The following is a 27,500-nucleotide window of genomic DNA, read 5'->3' as shown; positions in this document are numbered from 1 at the left end:
ATACTCTCCTATTCAAACCAGTTTGAACTGCAATGTCTCCGTGTGACGTAGCAGTGTCTCCGTCCATGGAAGTTAATAGCGGAGAAGTGAAACAGTAATGCCACTTAGTAGCTCTTTGATGGTAGTCGACCACACTAACAACCCTGGAGACAGACTCTTCCCTTCCTAATTAATACCTAGAATGTTAATGTTAATTTAAGTTAATCTTTTTTTATCTTAGCAATTATTGGACTAATGCCTGCCAGTGTCAGGCTGAACGCTGAACCATGAGCCGTAACAGCTTTCTGTTTATACACCCCCTGTGCCTCCTCTTACGGACATTGACAACACATTTGTAGGGGCTTTATAATGTCTTAAATTAAAGTGGTACATTTGCCTGAAGATAGTTGTATTGTCACAGTTGATATGTAACCCATAACAATGTATATGAAGTAGAACCCTAAACCAGAGTGTCTTGATAGACTAGAGGCTTCAGGTTCCACTGCCAGGAGACATATTCTCAGTTTGATTCTCAATGTCAAAAATCAACCAATTGAACAATACATAAAATTGCTAAATTGTTAAATCATTAAATCGAACAAATAATTCCTAATAGCTTATCTTTTACATTGTTTAAATCATGCATTATACAGAATAATAATTAAGAGTGACATTTCGAAAATGTATTACTGTTCTGTATATCACTGGAATTTAAGAAAGCATGCATTTTGCCTACAGGAATTACAACAAAACCTTCAATATTATTTGTGTAACATTATTACTTTTCTGCTGTTCTTTGTGGAACCAGGAGCACTAACATTGTCATAAGTCCATTTGACAAAACCCCAAGAGTAAGGTAATGGAAGACCGTTGTTATCCATGGATTTGCAACGCTAAGACCACTGTGGAACACCACCTTGTTGTCCCCCAAAAATAAAGACATGCCTTGCCACACTGGGCTGGGCCCAACATCACACTTCTAATTTAAAAATACCATATTAAATGTAATAATCAAATTGAACTGGTTGGATGAATAACCAAGGCTGCGGCCAGAAGACGTCCTTCAGGAGCCGCTCCTGGGCTAATGGATGGAGCGAGGGAGGAATGGATTACATCTACTGATCGATTGACCCATTGCCTGATTGGTTTCTGTCCAGGGCTGCCTCTGCAGATCCAGTGCTACCAGTGCGAGGAGATGACCCGCAACGAGTGCTCCACACCAGAGTTTGTGGTCAACTGCACGGTCAACGTGCAGGACATGTGTCAGAAGGAGGTATTGGTGAAAGAGGACGGTGAGTCAGCCTATCGTTGTTGAACACGGGGAATGGGTTTAACCTCGTGATCGTTAGGGCTCGGCGCTTGGCTCATGAACATCCTTACTGTACCGACAGAGATATATTGTTGTTCCTCTTTATTCTGACAAGTGTCATATATTGGCCGAATTGTGATATGTGCCTAAGTGTACTCTGCTAACACTGCTGATCACTGTGCCTCATTAGCTATATCTAGATATCGTCGGCGGCATCTGGTCGAGCTTACGGCATTACACATTACACATCAGAAGTCCCTCCCTCTCAATTCTTGCCAAATAACCCCTGATACTGAAACTGTAACTAAATGTTCTTCACACACAGATGTGCGCACACACACACGCGCACACAGACAGACACACACAGACAAACACACACACACACACAAAGACAGACCAACACATATACCTCCTTCCCCCCCCCCCCCACACACACACACACACAATTACAGACACCAACTAGCACATTCAAGTACAGACACCCGCACGCACACAACACACAACACACAGAAACACATGCATTCTCACTCACACACAGAGAATTTGCAAAGACACTGACATGCACGCGCGAAGAGGCACAGACAAACAAAGCACGCACATACAACTGCACGGCATTCACACAATTAGACACACACACAAACACACGCTCGGTCCCTCACCTCCCTCTGCTTTGCTATCTCACTTGGGGAATTTAGAGTGAGGCTTTTCCTTCCTGCACAAGAGGAGCAAAAGCAATCAGACGGCGTGCCGGGCGAGGCAGTCTGCGCTGCCTTCCAAAGGGCAGGGCAGGACGTTGGTCTGCGGCAGCTCCTGCATCACCGCCGCCTTAATAAGAACATTTCCACATGAATGCTCAAACAAGCCACGCTTTTATCAGCCCACATTATCATAACAGGGGAGAGGGGAACTTAGCACACTGTACCTTATCGCTGCTCCACAATGAAGCACGCACGTTGTCAGTGGGGTCGGCTCTCGGTGATTTGGGAAAAGGTCCTCTAGAATCAGCGGTGGGAGTGCTCCGCTCGGAGCTGGGAGGGCCACGGTTTGATAAGCAATGTCCTCAGATGACCTGTTCCATCCTTAAGCAAAACGCATCACAACCCCCTACCGTCTCCTCACTGGCCTGTCTGTACTGTCCCCTACCGTCTCCTCACTGGCCTGTCTGTACTGTCCCCTACCGTCTCCTCACTGGCCTGTCTGTACTGTCCCCTACCGTCTCCTCACTGGCCTGTCTGTACTGTCCCCTACCGTCTCCTCACTGGCCTGTCTGTACTGTCCCCTACCGTCTCCTCACTGGCCTGTCTGTACTGTCCCCTACCGTCTCCTCACTGGCCTGTCTGTACTGTCCCCTACCGTCTCCTCACTGGCCTGTCTGTACTGTCCCCTACCGTCTCCTCACTGGCCTGTCTGTACTGTCCCCTACCGTCTCCTCACTGGCCTGTCTGTACTGTCCCCTACCGTCTCCTCACTGGCCTGTCTGTACTGTCCCCTACCGTCTCCTCACTGGCCTGTCTGTACTGTCCCCTACCGTCTCCTCACTGGCCTGTCTGTACTGTCCCCTACCGTCTCCTCACTGGCCTGTCTGTACTGTCCCCTACCGTCTCCTCACTGGCCTGTCTGTACTGTCCCCTACCGTCTCCTCACTGGCCTGTCTGTACTGTCCCCTACCGTCTCCTCACTGGCCTGTCTGTACTGTCCCCGACCGTCTCCTCACTGGCCTGTCTGTACTGTCCCCTACCGTCTCCTCACTGGCCTGTCTGTACTGTCCCCTACCGTCTCCTCACTGGCCTGTCTGTACTGTCCCCTACCGTCTCCTCACTGGCCTGTCTGTACTGTCCCCCTCCTACCTGCGGTTGGTGGTGGTGGTGGTGATTGTGGTGGTGGTGGTGGTGGTGGTGGTGGTGGTGATTGTGGTGGTGGTGGTGGTGGTGGTTGTGGTGGTGATTGTGGTGGTGGTGGTGGTGGTGGTGGTGGTGGTGGTGGTGGTGGTAATGATGGTTGTGGTGGTGCTGGTGGTGGTGGTGGTGGTGGTGGTGGTGCTGGTGGTGGTGGTGGTGGTGGTGATTGCCCCGTGGTTGCAGGTCTCTCCTTAGGGGTAAGAGATAAACTGAAGTGTGTCCCTCAGTGTAGTCACTCACCGCGTGGCCCTCGGGGGCTGTGTGTGGAGGGCTCTGGGGTGGGGGGTGTGGTGAATATAGACTCAGAAGACCCTTATGGAGCCAGGGGTCTGGGGAGGAACCCGGGGGGGTGAGCCTGGACCTCTGTAGCGAGGCTGGTCCTCCCCAGAGCAGGGTTTTCAAGCTCTCCTCAGATGCTGTTTTTCGGAATTTACCGGAGAAAAATGGAAATGTGCACCTCAGAAAATAACCTAACCCTCTCTCCTGTCTCTCTCACGTCTCGCTCTTTCTCTCTCCCTCTCTCTCCCTCTCCCGTCTCTCTCACGTCTCGCTCTTTCTCTCTCTCTCTCTCTCTCTCTCTCTCTCTCTCTCTCTCTCTCTCTCTCTCCCTCTATCTGCTGTTTGAATGTCATCCAGAGGACCTAAAACAAACTTGTGTTTTTGACACATCGAAGTACCTCATAATATTTTGGGGCTTTGATGCCTGATCTGAATGACAGATCAAAAGACACAAGGCTGTTTCTTTACTATTCATCTTTGTGAAGAAATAGAAAAGAGTCATTTTCTTTATATCCGGGATACTTATCAAACAGTCATGGCGTGAGTCACATATGAGGCCCATTCACAGCTCTCCCATGCCCCAGTGTGCGTATATATCTGGGGGGGAACGTAGACAGGATGTCACAGTGGTGATGGGGTTCGACGCCGGGTCGGAAGGCGAGGGGAGCTCCATCCCCAGTGTCCCCACTGCAGTCTACCTGAAGAGCTCCTTAACGACCTGTCTCTGTACTGTCTAACCCTTACCTGCTCCTTAATGACCTGTCTCTGTACTGTCTAACCCTTACCTGCTCCTTAATGACCTGTCTCTGTACTGTCTAACCCCTACCTGCTCCATAATGACCTGTCTCTGTACTGTCTAACCCTTACCTGCTCCTTAATGACCTGTCTCTGTACTGTCTAACCCCTACCTGCTCCTTAATGACCTGTCTCTGTACCGTCTAACCCCTACCTGCTCCTTAACGACCTGTCTCTGTACCGTCTAACCCCTACCTGCTCCTTAACGACCTGTCTCTGTACCGTCTAACCCCTACCTGCTCCTTAACGACCTGTCTCTGTACCGTCTAACCCCTACCTGCTCCTTAATGACATGTTTCTCCACTCACTGGGCTTTGATTCAAAGTGACTCTTAAACGGCTGAATATTATAATAGTGCAATGTCTAAATAGAACAATGACCCCAGAAGCCGTAGCTGGGGGTTGGTTTGATACAGCAGCCAGATTTTCTTTTGCAATGAAAATGTTGAGGTGTCCTTGAGTGACTGACCTGGCCCCAGTCTGATGAGCTACTTGTCATCGAGGCTGGAAGTGTGTCTTGGTGGGCAAGTGGCAGCAGTGGCCAGAGAGGTTCAATATAAATGCAATCCATTCATGGTACGCACTGAGCATACTTACCATCACACACAAGGAAGAACTGAGGTATACACACCGTCTCTCTCTCACTCTCTCTCTCGCTCTTGCGCTCTATCTCTCTCTCTCTCTCCCTCTCTCTCTCTCTCTCTTTCTCTCTTTCTCTTTCCCTCTGTCCCTCACTCTTTAGATAAATTTCGCCCCTCTCTGTCTCTTTTTTCTCTCTATCTTTCCCATCACTGCTACTTTTATCTATGTTCTCTCTCGCCCTCTCTCTCTGTCTGATGATGGCCGTGGTAACGAGTGGAGAGGGCTAGAGAGAGCTCCTCTCCATCCTCATCTCTGAAACCACCGGGCTGTCTGACGCCCACCGTCTTTAGATCCATCTTTATTGTCATGGCGACGGCTGACCAACCGTTTTCTGCGTGGTCATCCAAAGATGAAATCCAAATGTTACGGACTGGATCACATAACATCTAGTCAGCTCAGCCCCTGGTTTAAACACTAACCAACGTGGTGGAAGTGAGATGTTTTGAGGGCTCCTGGTTTAAACACTAACCAACGTGGTGGAAGTGAGATGTTTTGAGGGCTCCTGGTTTAAACACTAACCAACGTGGTGGAAGTGAGATGTTTTGAGGGCTCCTGGTTTAAACACTAACCAACGTGGTGGAAGTGAGATGTTTTGAGGGCTCCTGGTTTAAACACTAACCAACGTGGTGGTAGTGAGATGTTTTGAGGGCTCCTGGTTTAAACACTAACCAACGTGGTGGAAGTGAGATGTTCTGGGGCTCCTGGTTTAAACACTAACCAACGTGGTGGAAGTGAGATGTTTTGAGGGCTCCTGGTTTAAACACTAACCAACGTGGTGGAAGTGAGATGTTTTGAGGGCTCCTGGTTTAAACACTAACCAACGTGGTGGTAGTGAGATGTTTTGAGGGCTCCTGGTTTAAACACTAAACAACGTGGTGGAAGTGAGATGTTCTGGGGCTCCTGGTTTAAACACTAACCAACGTGGTGGAAGTGAGATGTTCTGAGGGCTCCTGGTTTAAACACTAACCAACGTGGTGGAAGTGAGATGTTTTGAGGGCTCCTGGTTTAAACACTAACCAACGTGGTGGAAGTGAGATGTTCTGAGGGCTCCTGGTTTAAACACTAACCAACGTGGTGGTAGTGAGATGTTTTGAGGGCTCCTGGTTTAAACACTAACCAACGTGGTGGTAGTGAGATGTTCTGAGGGCTCCTGGTTTAAACACTAACCAACGTGGTGGAAGTGAGATGTTCTGGGGCTCCTGGTTTAAACACTAACCAACGTGGTGGAAGTGAGATGTTTTGAGGGCTCCTGGTTTAAACACTAACCAACGTGGTGGAAGTGAGATGTTTTGACGATGTCTGCACTGCCCCTCGCTAATGCTGCTCCATATTTCACAATCAAGGTGGTACCTTGATTGTTTTGTATTAGCGAGGTGATTGGAACAAGGACTGAATGAAACGTCCCTCCTTAGCAGCACTTTATACCACGCTTATGTACAGCTATTATCAGGGTATTGATGGGCAGGGGCCACTGAGACAAGACCCGCCTCACAGCAGGCCATAGCCAATCAGTACACGGCAGGCGCCCCCAAGAAACCGCTTGGAAAAACCCAAAGACCGGTGTGCAAGTTGTTTGTGACGCCGTGAATCAATCGATGAATTGGATAACTAAGTGGCAGCTACGCCCAAAGGACACGGCAGAAGACAACGCAAAACAACAACACAGACGCTGAGGAGTTTGCAGTGCTTTGCATGGATCACAGATAAACAGATAAACACGTCACACGTAAAGGGCTACGATTGGATCACAGATAAACATGTCACCCGTAAATGGCTACGAATGGATCACAAATAAATATGTCACACGTATAGGGCCACGAATGGATCACAGATAAACATGTCACACATTAAGGGCTACGAAAGGATCACAGATAAACATTTCACACGTTAAGGGCTATGAATGGATCACGTATTAAACATGTCACGTTAAGGGCTACGTAATGGATCACAGATAACATGTCACATTAAAGGCTACGCAATGGACCACAGATAAACAGATAAACATGTCACACAGCCAGTGCTACGTGGATCACAGATAAACATGTCAAACTCAGTGCTACGAATGGATCACAGATAATGTCCTGTCACACGCGGCCCCAGGCCCCACCCTGGGTGACATGGAAGGATGTGTCATGGCGGAAGAGGAGGAGGAGTAAGAAGAGGGGCTCAGAATAACAACATCACCTCAGGAGGCGGCCCGTTGGGTGGGGGAGCTGAATAGAAGGACGGCAACAACAACAGGAACACACTCGTGTCCGGCCTGTGTGGAGGAAGGGAACCCGGGGGAAATGAGCAGCTGTCTGATCCTCTGATTCTGTTTGGTTATTATAAGATAAGAGTCCCCCCCACCCCGCTCACGGGACTGGATCTAGAGAAGATCCATGAGCAGACAGAGCTTTAATCAAATTTGGTCAAATGTGAACGTAGACCGCTGAGACATTTATGATCCTCTAGTGTGGTTCTCAAACTTTTTATACCGTGTACCACCTCAAAAAGTATTTGTCTCCCCCAAGTACCACCATTATGACCGATGTTATAAAATATAACAAAGTACAGTAGAGTAGGCCTGCTGCCCTATTCAGCTACGCACTGTTCACGCAGGAGGATTTATTCTTAAATAAATATTATTCATTGTTGACTGTTGTCAGCTGGTCAAAGTGGTAGCACTAGAACTGACTGTGCTCCAGATTGATGAGTGAACTTCCATAGGCCTGATGAGAAGGGTGCCTTCCTCTGCAAACACATTCCTGCGATGCCTGGCCAACAATTCTTCACATTTTTTTAAAATATATATATATATATTTTGGGGAAATCCTCTGCATAGCACTAAATAGATCATCGGGCACCGCCAGTGGTCCACGTACCACAGCTTGAGAACCAGTCCTCTAAAACACACATTAGGATGGAACTTCAAAGTTAACAAACTCTAAGACCCACCTAGTCCGTCTCTGACTGGGCTGCTACACCCAACCCTGATCACAGTAAATATCACCCAACCCTGATCACAGTAAATATCACCCAACCCTGATCACAGTAATTATCACCCAACCCTGATCACAGTAAATATCACCCAACCCTGATCACAGTAAATATCACCCAACCCCGATCACAGTAAATATCACCCAACCCCGATCACAGTAAATATCACCCAACCCTGATCACAGTAAATATCACTCATCCCTGAGATCAGTAAATAAGGACGCCGAGGGCAAATTATAATATAACTAATAATATAACTATTATATTTATAACATGTTTGTACCCGGACCTTCACTTAGGTCCGGGTCCACTAAGTGCACTAGGCGCTTTGCTCAAGGATGCGTTCAGTTCGGCTGCGGACATGCGGTGTCAAACCCAATCCTGGTGGCCGGGCGTCAAACACCGAGCCCCCCGCTATCTGGCCCGCCACGTCAGTTAGAACGTTCTCACTCAACATGATGAGATGATGAGCAGCCTCAACGTGCAAGACCGACCGGTGTGGTGTAGGAACACTGCTGAACGGGGTTAGTGTGTGTGTGTGTGTGTGTGTGTGTGTGTGTCTGTGTGTGTCTATAGTTTATGTGTACGTGTAATGGTAAGTGTGTGTATGTGTGTATCTGTGTGTGTGTGTGTGTGTATGTGTGTGTGTGTGTGTGTGTGTGTGTGTGTGTGTGTGTGTGTGTGTGTGTGTGTGTTCAGCTTCGGTTCAGGGTCTTTTCAACCAGTTCCGTGTTGTCTTGTTCTCAGAGAGGACAGCTGTGGCGAGGACTGCAGTGCTTAATCCTCCGCTATGGAGACACATTGCCCCTCTCCTCCCCTCCAGAACTGCCCCCCCTGGGGGCTAATGAGAGCGTCCGCTCGGCCTTCCTGGAGACACACTGAAGGACGGACCGGAGACCCTCACACTGTCTGCAGCACTCCTGATTCGCCCGCTTATCTAAATTGCCTATTACTATTCATGAGGCTCATTTGCCGTATCAGGAGGAGGAGATGAGAGCGGTCTTTGTCCGTCAGTATTTTCCCATTTAAAAGTGCTGGGGACAGTTGGCAATGTTCAAATCCATGCGGTTATTTGGTGACGCACTTCACTTAGTGTGTGCATGTGTGTGTGTGTGTGTGTCCATTTGTATGTGTGTGCCTTTGTGTGAGTGTGTGCGTGTGTGTGTTTCTGTGAAGAACATTTTGTTTATTTTGTTTGGATATTTGCTGAATTTTAATACTCATTGACGGTTGCGTCCCGGTTTTCCCACATTATGTCGAGAAGCGAGTGAAAAGGAGCGCGCTCATGGTGGCCCAGTGACTTCAGGTACTGTCCTCATTGGGTTCAGGTTGGCTGAAGTCTGCAAGGAAAAACAAAGACAACTGTGAATGTTGGATATTGGCTTTTCTCTCATCTACAGATAAGTGTTGGATTAGGATCCCCAGCCCTCGTGTTGAAATGCGAACCCTTTAGCGCCACTTTATGTTGATCACCCGTCCCCGCTCTGGAACCAAGGGGACATTCATAGTGGTATCACGGCCTGGGAGCGCTAGCATTGCATAAACATATTGTTGACTACTGCTGTACTGTGTGGAGTTGGGAAGCACAGAACACAGAACGCCTTGAGAGGATTCATTTTTGGGGGAAGAGACGCGAGACATCTTTTGTCTAGGAGAAGAAGGTCAGCTAAATGTTATGCCATTATTTGATGACTGCACAAATATTCTCTAATAAGGTTGCGAATACCGCAGGGCTTTTCAATCAGAGGATCGACTTCACAGTGGACTGGACTGGACTCAAGCCCACACTGCAGAACATTAAGGGTAGTGCTCAGGTTAAGATCTGCTCTGGTTCAGAACATTAAGGGCAGTGCTCAGGTTAAGATCTGCTCTGGTTCAGAACATTAAGGGCAGTGCTCAGGTTAAGATCTGCTCTGGTTCAGAACATTAAGGGTAGTGCTCAGGTTAAGATCTGCTCTGGTTCAGATCATTAAGGGTAGTGCTCAGTTCAACTCATCTGTTTGGTTCAGAACATTAAGGGTAGTGCTCAGTTCAACCCATCTGTTTGGTTCAGAACATTAAGGGTAGTGCTCAGTTCAACTCATCTGTTTGGTTCAGAACATTAAGGGTAGTGCTCAGTTCAACTCATCTGTTTGGTTCAGAACCTTACAGGGTCGAGCTCAGTTCAACTCATCTGTTTGGTTCAGAACATTAAGGGTAGTGCTCAGGTTAAAATCTGCTCTGGTTCAGAACATTAAGTGTAGTGCTCAGTTCAACTCATCTGTTTGGTTCAGAACCTCACAGGGTCGAGCTCAGTTCAACCCATCTGCTCTGATTCAGATACTCCGATTTATCAACTGAGTTCAGTTCATAATGTACATACCAGTTCATACCAGTTCCAGTTTGTTATATATATGGTATTTAATGTTAACTCCCTTGTATTTAGTTTTTAGCTATGTACTTAGTCTGTAGAGTAGGATAAGTATTATTTTTCAGCTGACTTCCGTCTTCATGTGTACTGACGTTATGTGGCGTCACTGATTCGTCTGTTCTGTTTGGAACGGTTTCTGTCAAAAGGCCAGTTCCTATATTCATTAGAAAAGCACTCTGCCCTCCAACACAAACAACAGACACATTTAGTCCTGTACTTTTTTTTATTCACAGTTTCATAGCATTTGCCATGAAAAGCCCCCGCTCAGACACTAGACATTATGCAATGACTCCCACCCCCACGACCATTCAGTATCTCCCTGTCCCCTCCTGCAGAAGAAGAATGTGACTTCAAGGATAGAGGAGGGCATTAGGCTCAGTCTTGCCCAAGGTTCCCTACAGGTGGTCCTGCAGCCGGACCACCGCTCCGCCACCACACCATGCCCCGACAAACTCTTCTCTCTGTCCTCGACCGCAGGGGTCCACTACCGCAAGTCCTGCGCCTCGTCGGGGGCGTGCCTCATCGCCTCCTCCGGCTACCAGCAGTTCTGCACCGGAAAGATCAACTCGGTGTGCATCAGCTGCTGCAACACGGCGCTGTGCAACGGCCCCCGGCCCAGGAAGAGGGCCCCGCCCTCAGCCGTGGCCGCCCTGGATCACAGCGGGCCCCTGGTCCTCTCCGTCCTCTTCCTCCTCCTGGGACACGCGGCTCTGTGCTGACAGACCTCCTCCTCCTCCTCCTCCTCCTCCTCCTCCTCCTCCTTTATGTTAATAACCTCGGGGAAGGTATCTCTGAAGGCATGAATGTTATTTCGTAACTATATTAAGTCAAACAGCTTGTTTCAAGCGGACCGGGTAACAAGCGAGCGGGGTGTGGTGTGGGGGTCTCTGCCGTATCTGGAGGTCTGCAGTCTCTCCGCTGGTCCAGTGACAGAGAGGTTCAGGGGCTCTAGGGCGGAGCCAGGGGGCTCTCCGGTAGTGAGGTGAGGGGACACGTTGAGCCTTGGGCTCGACTGGACTCCCCCCTGAGTGGAGCTCAGGCTGCTGCTGGAGGGAGACTGATGGGAACTCTGAACCTGATCCCGGGGAAGACACCCCTTCTTTTGTTTCCATTTGCAGGTTTGACATGAAACCGAGTTCTGAAGCTGGCTAGATCCCCCTGGTAGCTAGCAGTCAACACATCCTTCACCTTCTGGACAACAGATCACCCTAACAGGGCCACCTGGAGACAAGCTGCAGAATGTTCTACCCTTTATGAAACTCCCAACAGGTGGATTATGTCAGCCAGCATGAAGTTAGATGACTCCTCGGATTGAGATCTATGTCTTGATTTCTAATTGAGTGTATAACTATATCTATATATCGCTCTATCTATTTCTATAGATATACAGAAATATTTCTATAGATATATAGAAATAGATGGATATAAAATGATCAATTTATATAATATATATATATATATTATACGATATATTATTTATAATTCTATATATAAATATACATTAGTGTTATAATATTTTGTTACCTAGCAACTTTCTGGTTGTTGGGGTCTTAGTGTTTGTTGCGCCGACCTGCTGATAGTGTTACCCCTTGCTGAACACTTGAGTATTGTGTTTCCTTTGTGTAAAGAGTCTGTATAAAAACACTGCTGTAGCGCCCCCCCCATCCCCTCTTCATATCTCCGTCTCCGTGGGAACCGTGTCCGTGGCTGCGGAGCCGTGTGCTGAGCCGCTGTGGGTCTTGAAGATGAGGAACCGCAGAGGGCCGTCCCTGGTCTTCCCGGGAGCGCCGGTGGAGCGCTCCGTCCGGCCGCCGCGGTGCAGCGACAGCAGCGGTCTGCGGCAGCGTGTGGACGCCTTGGCGCCGGGCGCGACGGTCCGCACGGTGCGCTTGTTGACGTGCTCGATGCGGAGGCGGCAGCACAGAACCTGGACGAAAACCTCACGGAACTGCCGAGAGGACAGGGTGTAGAGCAGGGGGTTGAGCACGGAGCTTAGGTAGAAGAAGGTGTCGGCCACGGGCTGAAGGGTGACGTAGCTCTGGAAGTACGCCCGCGTCCAGGACGCCTTGGGCAACGCCGCCCCCATCAGCCGACGCACCTGGTTGGGCATCCAGCACACCGTCAGAGCCCCCACGATCAGACCTGGCCAGGGGAGAGAGAAGGTGGGAGGGAGGGAGGGAGGGAGGGAAGGAAGAGAGAGAGGGGGGGGGAGGGAGGGAGGAGAGAGAGAGAGGGGGGGAGAGGGGAGGGGGGGAGAGGGGGAGGGAGGGAAGAGAGAGAGGGGGGGGAGAGGGATAGAGGGAGGAAGGATTGATGGAGGGAGAGGAGAGGGAGGAGAGAGGGAAAAGGAAGGGAGGAGAAGGAAGGAAGGAGAGGGGGAAGGAGAGAGGGAGGGAGGAAGGAGAGAGGGAGGGAGGGAGGAGAGAGGGAGGGAGGGAGAAGAGAGAGGAGGGAGAGAGGGAGGGAGGAGAGGGAGGGAGAAGAGAGGGAGGGAGGAGATAAAGAGGGAGGAGAGAGGGAGTGATGGAGGAAGGATTGAGGGGGAGGGCAGATTGAGGTAGGGGAAAGGGTAAAGGGAGGGAGGAGAAAGGGAGGAAGAAAAAAATACAAAAGACATGATGCAATTTAATTATCAATTATCATCCAATAAATTTGTCTTACTATAAAACAATTCAGTAAATAAAAGGAAATCAGTTAAAATGGTCTACTAATAGGAACTCCAACTTGCAGCTCTGCTGGGAAACAGGGTTGAGGCTTGAGAGTGGAGACACTGTGGTCCGCGCTCACTGCCATGCTGGAGTGGGTAATCTGACTGTTTGTCCCCTGTCCCTCCATCTATTGTTTATCCTCCCATGCTTATGATTTGAAATACGCCGTGACCAAACAGTGTTTAGAAATAGCTTCAGATGGCTTCACTTGAGACCCTATCTGCAGCTTGTTTACCTGCTGCAAGCCGGCTCTATGTGTGGAAGGGATAACATAGTTTGATCAACCAGACACAATTTAAACTATTTGCGATGAATAGAGCGCTCATGTAGAATGAGCGGTTGGGAAACGAAATGGAGAGCTGTTAAATCTTTGATTTTAATGTTAAATTACATAAAATAATTCAGATTGTAATTATAATTGAAGGACTTTAGTAACATTCTGGAGAGAGGAGAAAGGGATTTGTTTGTTACTTCATGTCAGTGTCAATGTCGAAGTGCTTTTCAATCTAATGTTTTCTGCTCTTGGTGTGTCTTATTATTGATTATTCGTGCGTTGTTCTTGCTCTGAAAGCGGTGCTTTGACTATCGTCTATTATGGTGTATATATTCCAATATCCACATGGAAAAGGTTTTCACAGCAATGCATATTTCATTATTTCTGCTGGTCCCCATGGATCTGAATGGTAGTATTGCTCATAGACAGAGCTCTCCTCTACAGTGGGGATATTAAAAATGGACAAGATCCACACTGTTCAACAGAAAGCTGAGGGAACCAGACAAATAATCGTACTCATTTCAGTTTCTACCTGTTTGCCTAAAGGGTAAACATAGACATTGCAGGATCTACTCCATCCAATAGCGTCCCAAAGAATAGTATAGCTCAACACATAGCGCTTTGTTTCACACCAAGACAGGTAAAGCTGCGTCAACAAACACCCACCTGTGGACCGCTGGCCAACAGCGGCAGTGACTCACTCACCTGTGGTAGAACACCAGACTTCATCGACAACAGACCATAACGCCAACCGGTATACACGACCAGGGTTGATGCTTTAAAACATCTCCCCTCTCTCTCTCTCTCTCTCTCTCTCTCTCTCTCTCTCTCTCTCTCTCTCTCTCTCTCTCTCTCTCTCCCTCTCCCTCTCTCTCTCTCTCTCCCTCTCCCTCTCTCTGACACATGTTAATTCCACTTGTTTTCCCACTCACTTGGCTCACTGTGTCACACTGTCTCTGGCTCAAACTATCTTTGGATAATTCACTCTGTCTAGCACTTCTATATATGTGTATTTTTCATTGAATCTATCAGTTTCTCCTAAGCCACAACTTTTGACTCTGTAAAATAAAACCCACCAGCTAACCAACTAATGAACAAACCAGCTTTCATAAACAGTCAGACTGATCCAGAGTCCAAGAGTTCCTGTCCACACTAATCTGAGGTATTTTGGTGGAGTGAAAAGGCAGTTGGCAGTCTTGCTGAAAAAAATTATAATGGGGCTTCGGAAATGAGGCAACAGGGTGAAAAAGTTAACTTTCAGAAGTTTGTTGTCATGGTGACTAGAAGCCATGACTTTGATTGTTGTTGTCAGTGTTCAGAGGCCCATAGTAGCAGGATGTTTGGATGAGGACAAACAGCACAGTGTTAACTGCATACTACAGTGTTTACAAAGCCGCTCTCATAGTCAATGTCTAATCCAATAAAGCTATTTTGTCATTGAAAGAAATGGGACTCTGTGTTTATTCCTCCATTAAGGTTTTCTGCTGGATCTCATGGGAGACAGACGTCTGTAATACCAGTGAATATGGTCCTGAAACTGGGATTCAACATCAGGGTCACACACACACACACACACACACACACACACACACACACACACACACACACACACACACACACACACACACATACATACACGCACAAACACACGCACACACACACACAAAAACACACACACACACACACACGCAAAAACACACACACACACACACACACACACAGGCCTTTAAGGGTCCCCAATAGACCTGCCCTGCATCCCTTACTGCAGAACACATGCATCCTGCTGGAGACGACCCTGAACCGGGGGTCTGATTCCTCTGAGCACGCGGTGCACTGCAGGCAAATAAACACAAGCAGCTGGTCGGTGCGACTCCCAGGAATGACTGTTCAGATCACATTCGTAGACACGTATAGCTCTACTTCGCCGTAGATGTCTCATTTCGTTTGCCTCGTAACAGCCAACTCATGTCTTGATGGGTCAATCCCTCAAGCTTTAAGCACCCGTTTACAGAGGAAGCCTATATGGTCGCCACAAACGGTTCGTCTCCTCTCAGGCAGCACGGCGTGCTGGCGGTTTGTCCTCAGGCGAGCCCAGTGCCTTGTCTCCAGATCGCCCAGAATCCCACGGAGGGATGTTGGTGCTTTCCATACCGCTGTCGCGGTGATTTATACCGCCGTACATCAGTGTGGCAGAGGAGGTGATTGAATGCGAGCGGAGGTAAGAATGCCCGTCAAAGCGTATCATTTAGTTTGGGCTGCTGCAGACGTTCCGGAGACTTCAGTGTTTTTATGGGTTTGACATTGAAAAGTTTCCATTCAGCAAAAAAACTCAAACTCGAGCAAACAAAACTTCAAATGTATTCAAACTCTCAAATATATTCAAAACTCCAAATGTAGATTGTAAGACCTGTTTTCAAACGCTACAACACAAGCTACATGAATAATGGCAGGCAGTTTTTGGTCATACCAAAAACTACTTAAACTGAACCGAGCGGCACGCCGTCTGCAAACAGCCACCTACTGCAAGGCCAGCCGTTTACCACACACTTCACATGACTTACGGTGAATACAGACACAGGTGACCACCAGCATCCTCAAACTCACTTTACATGTTAGCCACTGGCTGAGATCACAATATCAAACCGTTTACAAGAGAACCGCATCTGGTTGCTAAGCAGCAGCATAAACCTCTGTACCGCATCAGCACCGATAAGGCTAGGGCTCAGATGAGTCACCCAGATGTTGGTGTTATTCACAGAGGGGGGGCAGCAGCACAGTAGCTGATATAGAGCCCTTCAATATTTAATTTATTTGATTGGATTCCCTTTGTGTCTAATAAGAGAGAGCATAGAGACAATAGAGGGGTAAGGTAAAGTGGAGTAAAGGTTATTGGCTAAGATTCGAACCTTCCCAAACACATTGATCGATAAAACACAACAAATGTCCACCTTCCTTTTTATTGTTCATTTCCCATGAAACTTCTTACAATGTTTTCTTTATAGGCTTTGTTGAATCATCTGATTTATTTACTGAGCTCCAACACAGTAAACAGAAGGGTTTATAATCATTCTGTTCTTTATTTTCTGTCGGTCTGTCCATCCATAAAAAACAACTAGTGTGACACCGGTATTCATTTTCAGAAACAAAGCTCTAGTTTTGAAGGACGGCCGTGATAACAGAGATTCACTACAGGTTCCATTAAGAATGGACACAAAGTGGATAATGCTGACTGAAGGCCATGAGAAGCCTGATAAGATGTGTTTATGCAGGGTGGGGGAGCTGTGTGGAGCCTGGGTGCAAAGATGCTTAAAACAAGTGTCTAGACTCAGATTAAAAGAAAGAGATGAGCTGAAGGAGGGAATAGAAAGAGAAAGAACTGAATTCAAACAGACAGATGACGGAGGCTGTTGAGGGTTGAACAAAGAGTAAAGAAAATAGAGGTATGAGATAGTTGAACAAGTTGAACGAGTCCTTGGCAGAACCATCTAATTGCTAAAAAAAAAATGTGACCTCTCTAACTCTTGATAAATAATTGATGAAGGCTAAATGAGCTAAACTGGCTTTCATTTTCTAATTGATTAATTGCAATCTATTTTAATGGACTCATTGCTTCTGCGTAATGAACCGTTATCTGCTGTGTAATCAGTTGTATTATTTATCTTTAAATATGCAGATTGTCTGACAGGAGTTGGGAGAACAGTAGATTGTTTCCAAAAACCTTTTTTGGTTTGTTTTTGTCAGCGATTAAGACCTGCAGTCTTTATTCAAACCACTCTTGCCTTTGATTCAAATAAACATCAGATATAACCTTATGTTAGATGATGATCCTAAAAACAAATATTCTAGGCCAACCCAGACTATGCTAGACTTACCCAGGCTATGCTAAGCTAACTAATGCTATGCTAGACTGTAGGATGCTATGCTAATCTGTTCCAGAGAATGCAGGCTGATTGAGGCTGTGCTAAGCTAACCCAGGGTGTGCTAAGCTAACCCAGGCTATGCTAGGCCAACTAAGAATGGGGCTACCCTAGGCGGAACCAGACCATTCGAGGCTGTGCGAGCCTCTCAGGCACAGTGTTGTCTCTCATATATTATGGGGGGGAAGGGCGACTTCTCCTCTGCAAAGAATTTGTTTAGGTTAGTACCACCTGTCATGGCTGCTTATTGATCACAGTCAAGGCGGTCACCTGGAAAATTGTAACTGCATCAGCACTGAGCCACTGAGAAAACATCTCATCCTGTACAGGCGGACTGAGGGTCTCGGTTCAGATCTGCGTACGCCCACACTACACTTTAACGGACATATATACATCGTACCGTGGGTCTATTGTGGTTCTATAAAGTAGTACCTTTGTTTTATTGTCAACATGGATACCCCACCAGATACTCTATAGACAGAGACGAAATAAAAAAAGAAATCCATGAATAAATCTGTCCCCCGACCACGGTCAGCCAATATTAGAGGGGCATTAAACCCGATTATTGTGAGCAACAAATCTCTAGCCTTGATTAAAATCTCTGAACGTAGTCACTCAGTATAGCGGAGCTGTGTGGCAGTGTGTATAGGAGGCTAGAGTAGACTTCATAAGGGAAGGGAGACTTAAAAAGGAATGGGAACTTGAAAGGGACTTAATCTAAGTGGAAATGGAACTCAAACACAAACCACAAAGCTCAAATCACCTCCGCTCCTCTCAGCTTTCATTGTGTTGCTCTCATACACATTTTCTCCAGACTTCACCCTAGTTGTTCTATCACTCACAGTGTCGATGTTTGTAGGCAACGTGCAGCCACAGACTAAAGATTAGTACATATGGATGTAGGGTGCGTGACGTCTACCCTTTGTCAACACACAACCAAATTGAGTCTTCATAAAGCCTATCACAGGCGAATTTAACATTGAATTGCCAGACATGATATGGCAAGCTGTTAAACATCCCCGCTATCTGTTAAAACATTTCAGCAATTGAGAATAGCATTTGTCCTAGTTGAAATTGTATTCACACTAGGAAGAATTGTTGTTAAAGATATTCACAATAACATTCTTACCGGTAGAAATTGTATTACAGATATAAGACATCTTCAACTTTGATAAGAATAATCAATCTTATAAAATAATCTATTTTATTTTATCTATCTATCTATATCTATCTAAAAAAATATACATGAAACAGATACAAGAAACAGATATCCACAATACATTTGTGGATATCTGCAATTGCATCGTTTTAAGTCATAATTCTAATGGTAGACATCTGAAATCACATTTTCCCTAAAGCCTAATTGTCATATCCGTCATGACATTTTTGGTAGTCATGATGTATTGTGGGATATTCGAAATTACATTATTATCTAGAATGGCTTTTAATAATGGCACATTTTGAATAAATCTGCCTCTGATTGGTTTAGGCAACCAAACTACTGGGTTAGGTTAAGCAAACCAAATTACTGGGTTAGGATTAGTAAACCGTCTAGTGGGTTAGGTTTAGCAAACCAAACTACTGGGTTAGGTTTAGCAAACCAAACTACTGGGTTAGGTTAAGGCAACCAAACTACTGGGTTAGGTTTAGCAAACCAAACTACTGGGTTAGGTTTAGCAAACCAAACTACTGGGTTAGGTTAAGGCAACCAAACTACTGGGTTAGGTTTAGCAAACCAAACTACTGGGTTAGGTTAAGGTAACCAAACTACTGGTTTAGGTAAAGGCAACCAAACTACTGGGTAAGGTTTAGCAAACCTTACTACTTGTTTATGTCAAGGCAACACAACTAGGTGGTTAGGTTGAGGGGTAGGGTGCGTGTTATGTTCTAATAATGTTATGTTCTAATAACATGGTCACACTGTGATACATGGGTTTGCTGTATGTTGCTAAATAGTGGTTACGGTTCCTTTAAGAGACTGTGGGATTATTGTGGGATGCGACGTGACGTGTAATGCGCGCGCATTGTAAAACAAGGAAGTGTTGATCGACACATGAGACTGAAGTAAAGAAATGCAGTGTACGTTCTGAAGCAACACGTGTGCGTGTCAGTCTTTCACACACAACATTTGGCGACAAGGATGGCTGGATTTAGCCTTCCCCCACCCGAAGTGTTTCTCGCGGTACCCGGGGAACCCGCAGTGCCATGGACACGGTGGCTGACAGGTTTTAATGCCTATGTTGATGCGCTCGGATTCTCCGACGACGAGCTTCCCGACAAGCGAAAGACCGCTATCCTCGTCCACTGCCTCGGTACCGAGGGCCAGCGTGTTCTTGGAGCGCTCGGCTCAGCAACAGCTTTCGAGGATACAGTCAAGCTGCTGACGGACCATTTCTCTGGGAAACAACGTGTCCTGATACGGCGGTACAGAATCAGGAAGCGCCACCAAAGACCCGGCGAGTCCATACAGACTTTTGTAGCTGACCTACGTGAGCTGGCACTAGCCTGTGAGTATGGAGCATTGCATGACCAAATGATCAGAGACCAGCTGATAGAAGGCACGTCATGTGACAAGACACGGGAAAAACTGCTTATGGAACCTGATGATTTGTCACTGACTGATGCAATCAAAATAGCGTTGCAAGTGGAATGTGCTCTAGAATGCTCTACTCTGCTGACCAGCCCTGCTCACCACACAGCGTTAGCGCAACAGCTGCAGCGCACAGAAACGTCACAGTTTTTCCCGCCCACTGATAGCAGTGACAGCCTGCCTGTGCAACAAATGAATAGACAGCGCCCCACTGTGGGCTCCAGACGCAATCGTGGCAACTGTGGATCCAGTTCTCATGCTACAAGAGCATCACAGTGCCCTGCCCGTGGACAGGTTTGCAGAAACTGTTCTAGATTAAACCACTTTGCTAAAGTCTGTCGTTCAGCTCCAACCAATGAAGCATGGCAGCACAGGCTTCCTCAGTCCACTTCCGGATACACAGAAATTAGTAATATCCGTTCTACACGAGTATCATTCAAAACTTGCACAGTGCGGCTGGGGGAGGTAAGCGTGCCACTCATCCTGGACACTGCGGCTGCAGCGTCGCTCCTCAATTTGGTCACATACAGGAAATTCTTTTCCCGCATGCCACTGGGACCCCCATCCACAAGCTTGCGGGGATATGCAAATTCTGCCATCGAGCTTGTGGGCACACTTGACCTGCCTGTCCGCTATGGTACGATACACCTTCCCTCCTTCCCTTTTCATGTGGCACAGCGGGGAACCAACCTTCTTGGCCTCGATCTCTTCATTGCACTGGGCTTCTCTCTGATGGACAATAGTGGAAGAGCTATAATGCAGGTCTTCCCAACGATGCACCAGCAGTGGCCAGCGCTGTTCGACGGCCTGGGCCGCTTGACAGCATTCACTCATCGGCGCCTGGTTGACCCTGCCGTGACACCAGTTATGCAGCCCCTCAGGCGCCTGCCACTCACCTTCCGGGAGGGCGTCACTGCAGAGCTCACCTCCCTGCTAGAAGAGGGCATCATCGAGCCAATAAATGCAGCACCTTGGATCTCAAACCTGGTGGTCGCACAGAAAAAGTCAGGGGGCCTCCGGGTCTGTGTGGATCTGCGACAGGTCAACAAAGCTGTCATTCCAGACAAATATCCTTTACCTACAGCTGAGGAGCTCACCTCTCTTTTCCATGGATCAACGGTCTTCACAAAGTTGGATTCACGCCAGGGCTACCTGCAAGTTCCCCTTCACCCGGCCAGCCGGGACCTGACAGCATTTGTGACACACGCTGGGGTGTTCAGGTACTCACGCATGCCGTTTGGTCTTAGCTCTGCCCCCAGCTGCTTCCAAAAGGTCATGTCTACAATTCTCGCTGGGGTCCCGGGGACAGCAGTTTACCTGGACGACATTGTGGTGCATGGGCCAGACCAAGCCACCCACGATGCCTGCTTACACAGAGTGTTTGTGGCCCTCAGCAAACATCACCTGACACTGAACGGGGAGAAATGTCTCTTCTCAGTACCGACTGTGGACTTTATTGGATTCCGCCTCTCAGCTGATGGCATTGCACCTCTCTCCTCCAACGTTGACGCAATACAACGCATCCCTGAACCAACCTCCATCACACAGGTTGCATCGTTCCTAGGAATGACGGCTTATTATTTGCGTTTCCTGCCCAACTACTCACAAACGACAGCACCCCTCCGGCAGCTTCTGAAGAAGGAGGAGCCGTGGGCTTGGTCACCACAGTGCTCTGAGTCATTTTTCATGCTGAAAAAACAATTAACCTCACCTCCAGTCCTCGCCCATTTCAGCCTCTCGAGCCCAACCTTCATCACCTGCGACGCCTCCACTGCTGCAGTTGGAGCTGTCCTGTCGCAGCTTCATGACGGCACGGAGAGGCCAATCGCCTTCGCATCTCGGGCCCTGTCACCCACCGAGCAGCGGTACTCCGTGGGTGAACGTGAAGCATTGGCCTGTGTGTGGGCGTGCGAGAGGTGGCACATGTATGTCTATGGCCGTCATTTCACCATCAGGACGGACCACCAGGCCCTCACAACGGTGCTCTCCACGTCAAGTTCGGGACACAAGCCTCTCCGACTCCATCGCTGGGCGGAACGCCTCCGCCAGTACCACTATGACCTCATCTTCACGCCGGGCAGGGAAAACGTGGTGGCAGATCTCCTTTCTCGCTTCATCGCAGCCCCAAACCCTTCTGTACCATCACACAATGAAGAACCAGCTCTCATCCAAGCGCTCTATGCACCATTGCAGCCAGTAGTCACACTGGAGGAACTGAACACTGAATCAGGACGAGACCCGATACTATCCAAGCTGTGCACCTACATCAGAAACGGCTGGCCGTCCCACATCCCGGAAGAGTTGAAACCGTTTGCTCGGGTGAAAGATGAGCTCTCCTGCTGGGCAGACACGTGTGCCTCGAGGGGGCTCTGCACCGTCGTCCCACACACTTTGCGTGCACGTGTCCTGTCAATGGCACATGAGGGTCACCTGGGAATCGTGAAACTCAAGCAGCGGTGCCGTGAGTTGGCGTGGTGGCCAGCCATCGACCGCGATATTGAACATCTGGTCCAGGACTGCTCAGCGTGCCTCCTCAGTGGGAAAACCGGACCCCCTTCAACCCCTCCCCTGCAACCGCTCCCCTGGCCTTCACGTCCCTGGGAACATGTACAGCTGGACATCTGTGGGGAAATCCATGGCCGTGGTGTTCCCCACCACCAGCGCTTCCTGGTGGTCGTTTACGACCTCCACTCTAAGTGGCCGGAGGTTGTGCCAGTGGGGACGGTGACGTCGCACGTCATGGTTCGGATACTGGATGGCCTCTTTGCCCGCTGGGGCGTGCCTCGGGCCATAACAACAGATAATGGCCCGCAGATGACGTCTGCGGAGTTCTCTGACTTTCTTGCCAGCAGGAGTGTCAAGCACATCCGAACCGCTTTTTACCACCCACACGCCAACGGTGGAGTAGAGCGTTTTAATGCAACACTGAAGAACGGGATTCGTGCACACCTGGCCCAAGGCTGTGCATTCGAGGAGGCACTCAACCAGACCTTGCTGCACTACAGAGCAAGCCATCACTCCACCACGCTTGTGTCACCAGCGTTTCTGATGCTCGGACGAGAATTGGGACTGCCATTACACAGGCTCCGAGCACCAAATAGAGATTTTCCCATGCCCTCCCTGGCCCGAATCCGAGAGACTGTTGCTGCACGGCAGCAGGAGACGAGGGAAAGGGTGGACAAGAAGTGCAGGGCGAGGCCACCGTCCCTTCAGGTCTCAGACTGGGTCAGGGCTCGACGGCCGCAGCGACACAACAAGTTGGCCTCGTTCTGGTCCCAACCCAGACAGATCAGTCGCCTTCTTGGCCCCGCCACATTTCTGCTCGACGACGGATCACGGTGGCATGCTAGTAGGCTGAGGAAAGTCCCGGCACCCCTCTCTGAGCACTTGGCCACAGCACGAGCCCACTTGGCCACAGCATGAATAAAATGGAGATGAATTTGTCACTGAGATTTAAACCGGTCAAAGAAGAAGTACTTTTGGATCTTGGATCTGTCATAGCCCTGTAGTTAAGGGCTATATACAAATCACATGTATTCACTTCACTACACTAACAAATGTAATGGTTGGAAGAATGCTTATTTCCATGTAGAGAAAGCTATTGGTGAAGGACTAAATATAGGAAGAGATGAAGAGTTTCACCAACATGGTGATCCTTTAGATACTGGTGAACAACGTGAGCTCAAATCACCAACAATCACCAACGTCAGCTCTGCACCTGATGATGAATCTTTTAATTTTGTGAATCATTGTATGGATCAGTAGCCTCGCTATGGGTGGGAAAGCCGAAAGAAAGTCAATGTAAGATGAAAAATTTAACAAAATCTATATTTGTACACACATCCGTGCATGCACACACGCACACAAACAAAATAATAATGGTCTGGCATGCTGACAACTTAAAAGAGAGTAAACAGACGAGTTGGTTTCACGCATGTTAAACTCATACATTACTTCCTGAAACCCGAAAACCATGAAGATCATGCGTCTGATAAATATCAATTCCAAACAACACCTAGGAAATCAACATAAATACAAATGAGAAAATTGTAGTTCCTATATGCTGTCTCACTCCCACAGAGGAGATGGGCTTTAGTAACTGGAAGTAAATTGATCTTTTATGTCCAGTCAAGCATAAACACACAATCGCTCTCCTCTCATGGTGAATGAACGATGAAGCAATTATTCATGATCAGAGGATCATTTCAAGAAGAGCGTGAATGAACGATTTACTTGAGTGAATTGTAACAAGTCACCACAAAGAAATATCTTTTACGATGGCATGGATCAGGAAGACGCCCTTATAAAGACATTGGTTCCTGTTGGTTATCTTGTAAATGGTTCTGTTTTGACTTCACAGTTGGAGGGATTGATGAGGGCCGGATTAGTTCAGTTGAGAGGTTCTCTCTCTCTCTCTCTCTCTCTCTCTCTCTCTCTCTCTGTCTCTCCCCTCTCCCCCTCTCTCTACCCACAACTCTCTCTCTCTCTCTCTCTCTCTCTCTCTCTCTCTCTCCCTCTCTCTCTCTCTCTCTCTCTCTCTCTCTCTCTCTCTCTCTCTCTCTCTCTCTCTCTCTCTCTTCCTGTCTCTCTCCTCTCTCTCTCTCTCTCTCTCTCTCTATGCACCACCTTTGTATTGCTCTGTTCTATAACTCCCCCGCCCTCTCTCTCTATCACTTCCCCCCGCCTCCCTCTCTCTCTCTCCCTCTTCCTTCCTCCGTTTCCCTCTCCCTCTCTCCCTATTGCCCTCTCTTTCTGTCTCTCTCTCTCCCTCTCTCTTCCTCTCTCTCCATCAATCCCCCTCTGCCTCCCTTTATCTTTCTCCCTTTTCCTTCCGCCTTTTCCCTCTCTGTCTCTCCTGCTCTCCCTCTCTCCCTATCGCCCTCTCTCTCTCTCTCCCCCCTCTCTCATTCTCTCTCCATCACTCCCCCTCTGCCTCCCTATTCCTTCCTCCTTTTCCCTCTCTGTCTCTCCTGCTCTCCCTATCGCCCTCTCTCTCTCTCTCTCTCTCTCTCTCTCTCTCTCTCTCTCTCTCTCTCTCTCTCTCCCTCTCTCTCCCCCCCTCTCTCTCACTCTCTCTCCATCACTCCCCCTCTGCCTCCCTATTCCTTCCTCCTTTTCCCTTTCTGTCTCTCCTGCTCTCCCTATCGCCCTCTCTCTCTCTCTCTCTCTCTCTCTCTCTCTCTCTCTCTCTCTCTCTCCCCTCTCTCTCCCCCCCTCTCTCTCACTCTCTCTCCATCACTCCCCCTCTGCCTCCCTATTCCTTCCTCCTTTTCCCTTTCTGTCTCTCCTGCTCTCCCCCTCTCCACCATTGAAGGTTGGAGTGTCAGTGTACAAATAACACTTTACCTAAACAGCCCCCCCTTCAATAAATTCTACCAAAAGTGAAGAAGAGGGAGCCGCTCCTTGACTGGGCCACAAATCGCCGCTCAAATGACAACAGCTCCAGCTGACCTTTCACGGAATACTAAATAGCAGCTTTGCATCAATCACATGAATGTTGGAAGATGCCGAGGGGGAAGGAAGGGGCGGCCATTTTGTTTGTCCTTGGTTGAAGCATCAGAACGTCATGGCCATCTCTTATGAGACGTGACAGGAGTACAACGCGCAGACTCCTCTCAGAGCGTCTATCTGTGTTCACCTCTCTGTGTAACCTTTGTTTTCTGTTGTGTTCCCACACCGCGCAGCGCCAATTAAAACGGGGTCCTGGATGGAGGGAGAGGGCGCGGGGGGGAGGAGGGAGGATAGTAGTGATGAGGAGCTTTTATTTTGGAAGAAAATGTCTTCTTCTTTGTGAGAGATTTGGGAATACAATTGTTGTCCTTCAAAAACTAATCGTGTTTGTGCAGCACTTTCCTGATACCCACATTTGGTCCTTGCCTGTCGATTTAAGATCTAATTTTTTTAATCTCTTACCTTCGGTACATGATTAATGGTCTTGGGGTCTGTAATTGGTACCTCAGGCAGGTGGCCAGTGTCCAGTGCATCCGTCTGCCACAGAACATATCATGTTATATCATGTCATCAAGTTCTGGAGAGGGGACTGGGCCTCTTATTCAGTTCAATTGGCTTATCCCCTAGCTTTGTAGGTATTGAGTCGGTGGGTGAACCAAAAGATTATCTCGGATCCATCAGTCCTCCTATGGGATAGCCCAACTTCTGGCTGGGGATAGTACAGAGCCTGGGAACCCAAGCTAAAAGGGGCGGAGTTGCGCCACGTTTGCCTGTTTGGTGAAGAAGCTATTCTCCCGAAGACATGCTGATCAGCGCAAGAGGACCAAGCTTTCAGAAGAGCATTTCAATATGTGTATTTCTGAAGAGGCTAGTCTACACGGTGTTGATTTTTATCCTTCACCGATTTTTTTTTCAGCTTACTGAGTTTGTGTTATCCGTTTATAACCAATTAAGTGCTGACAGATCCCTGCTACCAGCAACATGATTGGTCCAAACAAATATGAAGTGAGAGAGACTCAGATTTGAGCTTGTCTGTCATAAGTCTTTAGAATTAGTCTGAAATCTGAAAAGAAACCCATAAAGACAGGCTGAGAGTTATAGTTATAATAAGTGTTTAAGTAGAAGTGTCAACACATATTTGGCCTTGAATCACCCCTGGTGGTGCTGTATCTTCTAGCTGAAAGACTGACAATCACAGGGCTGTCCCTTCAACTCCAAGGCGCCTACTGGCTTTTTAAAAAGGGAGGACACTCTTGAGCAAGGCATGCCATTGCTAATTGTTGAGTTGCTCTGGATCATACAAAGCAACTCAGAGAGGGATAGAAGTGATGTGCAGAGGTTCTGATGACACGTCCCCCCAGTTCATCTGAGGCGCTTCCGTGTTGTGCTTCTTTAGAATATCAGTCAATGGAATTATCACAAAGTCAATTATCCCCAAAACGATAAGATTGAGATTCATGGCTTATCGCTCAGAGGCTTTCATCAGAAAACCAGGAGGGTATATTGAAAGTGCAACGTAATCCACTGAGGGGATTACATTTAGTAATTAGTATAAAAATAATACTCAATTACAATTAAAAGTGTACATAGTAACAGTACAACAAAGGCTGGAGCTGCTTTCATCTTTCATCTGCTTCATTTTTAATTGCTTTTTTTTGTAGATAAAACAGACTTACTGTAGACTGAAGGTCTGTGAAGTGTTCAGACAGAGGAAGCACCTCCTCTCTCCAGCCAGCACCGCAGCTCCCAACACAGAAGAAACACGCTGGCTGATTTCTCTTCTACCGGCTTTGTGAATCATATCGTTATGCTCCACGTCACTCCGGCAACTTCACCAAAGTTTCAGTCGTTATCGGCATTAGACTTTGATCTCGCTTGCAGTCGGTCATTGTAAGTGCGAAACGACTGACCTGGGCCAAAACAAACTAAAGAGTGCATTGTGCATGCCACACTCTGGGTTTATGGGTCGTTCTTATGGATAACTTGATTAGGAAGAGACAATATTTTATTTATTTTATATTTTTTGTTTTATAGGGGCACTGTTCTGAAAAACCTTTTTGGTTCCAGTGATGTCCAAAGACATGTTTTTAGAGCTACTGTGTTAAATGACCAGGTACAATGATAAATAAACATCATTATCGTTGGCTCATGAAAAGTAATATCTCATGAAAAGCAATATCTTCTAGCTTGACGATAAATGGAGGGAAGATAAAGTTGTAAAGGGAAAACAGTTAAAACTTGTGAAAGAGACATATAAAGTCCTTTTTTAT

General features: G+C 47.7%; 2 protein-coding genes across 2 annotated transcripts in view; one reads left to right on the top strand and one right to left on the bottom strand.

Annotated features, from left to right (window-relative positions):
• The window catches only part of LOC307091273 (ly6/PLAUR domain-containing protein 1-like), a gene marked incomplete at its 3' end in the record, with an annotated part of 14,490 nt that extends 3,481 nt beyond the window's left edge, over positions 1-11,009 (top strand). Inside the window, exons 2-3 of the mRNA XM_079758223.1 lie at positions 1,137-1,271; positions 10,768-11,009. Of these exons, the coding sequence (XP_079614349.1) occupies positions 1,137-1,271; positions 10,768-11,009 (377 nt within the window). The remainder of the gene's footprint in view (positions 1-1,136; positions 1,272-10,767) is intronic.
• A 953-nt stretch (positions 11,010-11,962) lies between these two features.
• The window catches only part of LOC307090852 (G-protein coupled receptor 39-like), a gene marked incomplete at both ends in the record, with an annotated part of 22,147 nt that continues 6,609 nt past the window's right edge, over positions 11,963-27,500 (bottom strand). The window contains one exon of the mRNA XM_079757644.1: positions 11,963-12,432. Coding sequence (XP_079613770.1) covers positions 11,963-12,432 — 470 coding nt within the window. The remainder of the gene's footprint in view (positions 12,433-27,500) is intronic.

This window comes from Pollachius pollachius (genome assembly GCF_949987615.1).
Source record: "Pollachius pollachius genome assembly, chromosome: 20".
NCBI classification, from domain to species: domain Eukaryota; kingdom Metazoa; phylum Chordata; class Actinopteri; order Gadiformes; family Gadidae; genus Pollachius; species Pollachius pollachius.
This window is presented reverse-complemented; position numbering and strand designations above follow the sequence as displayed.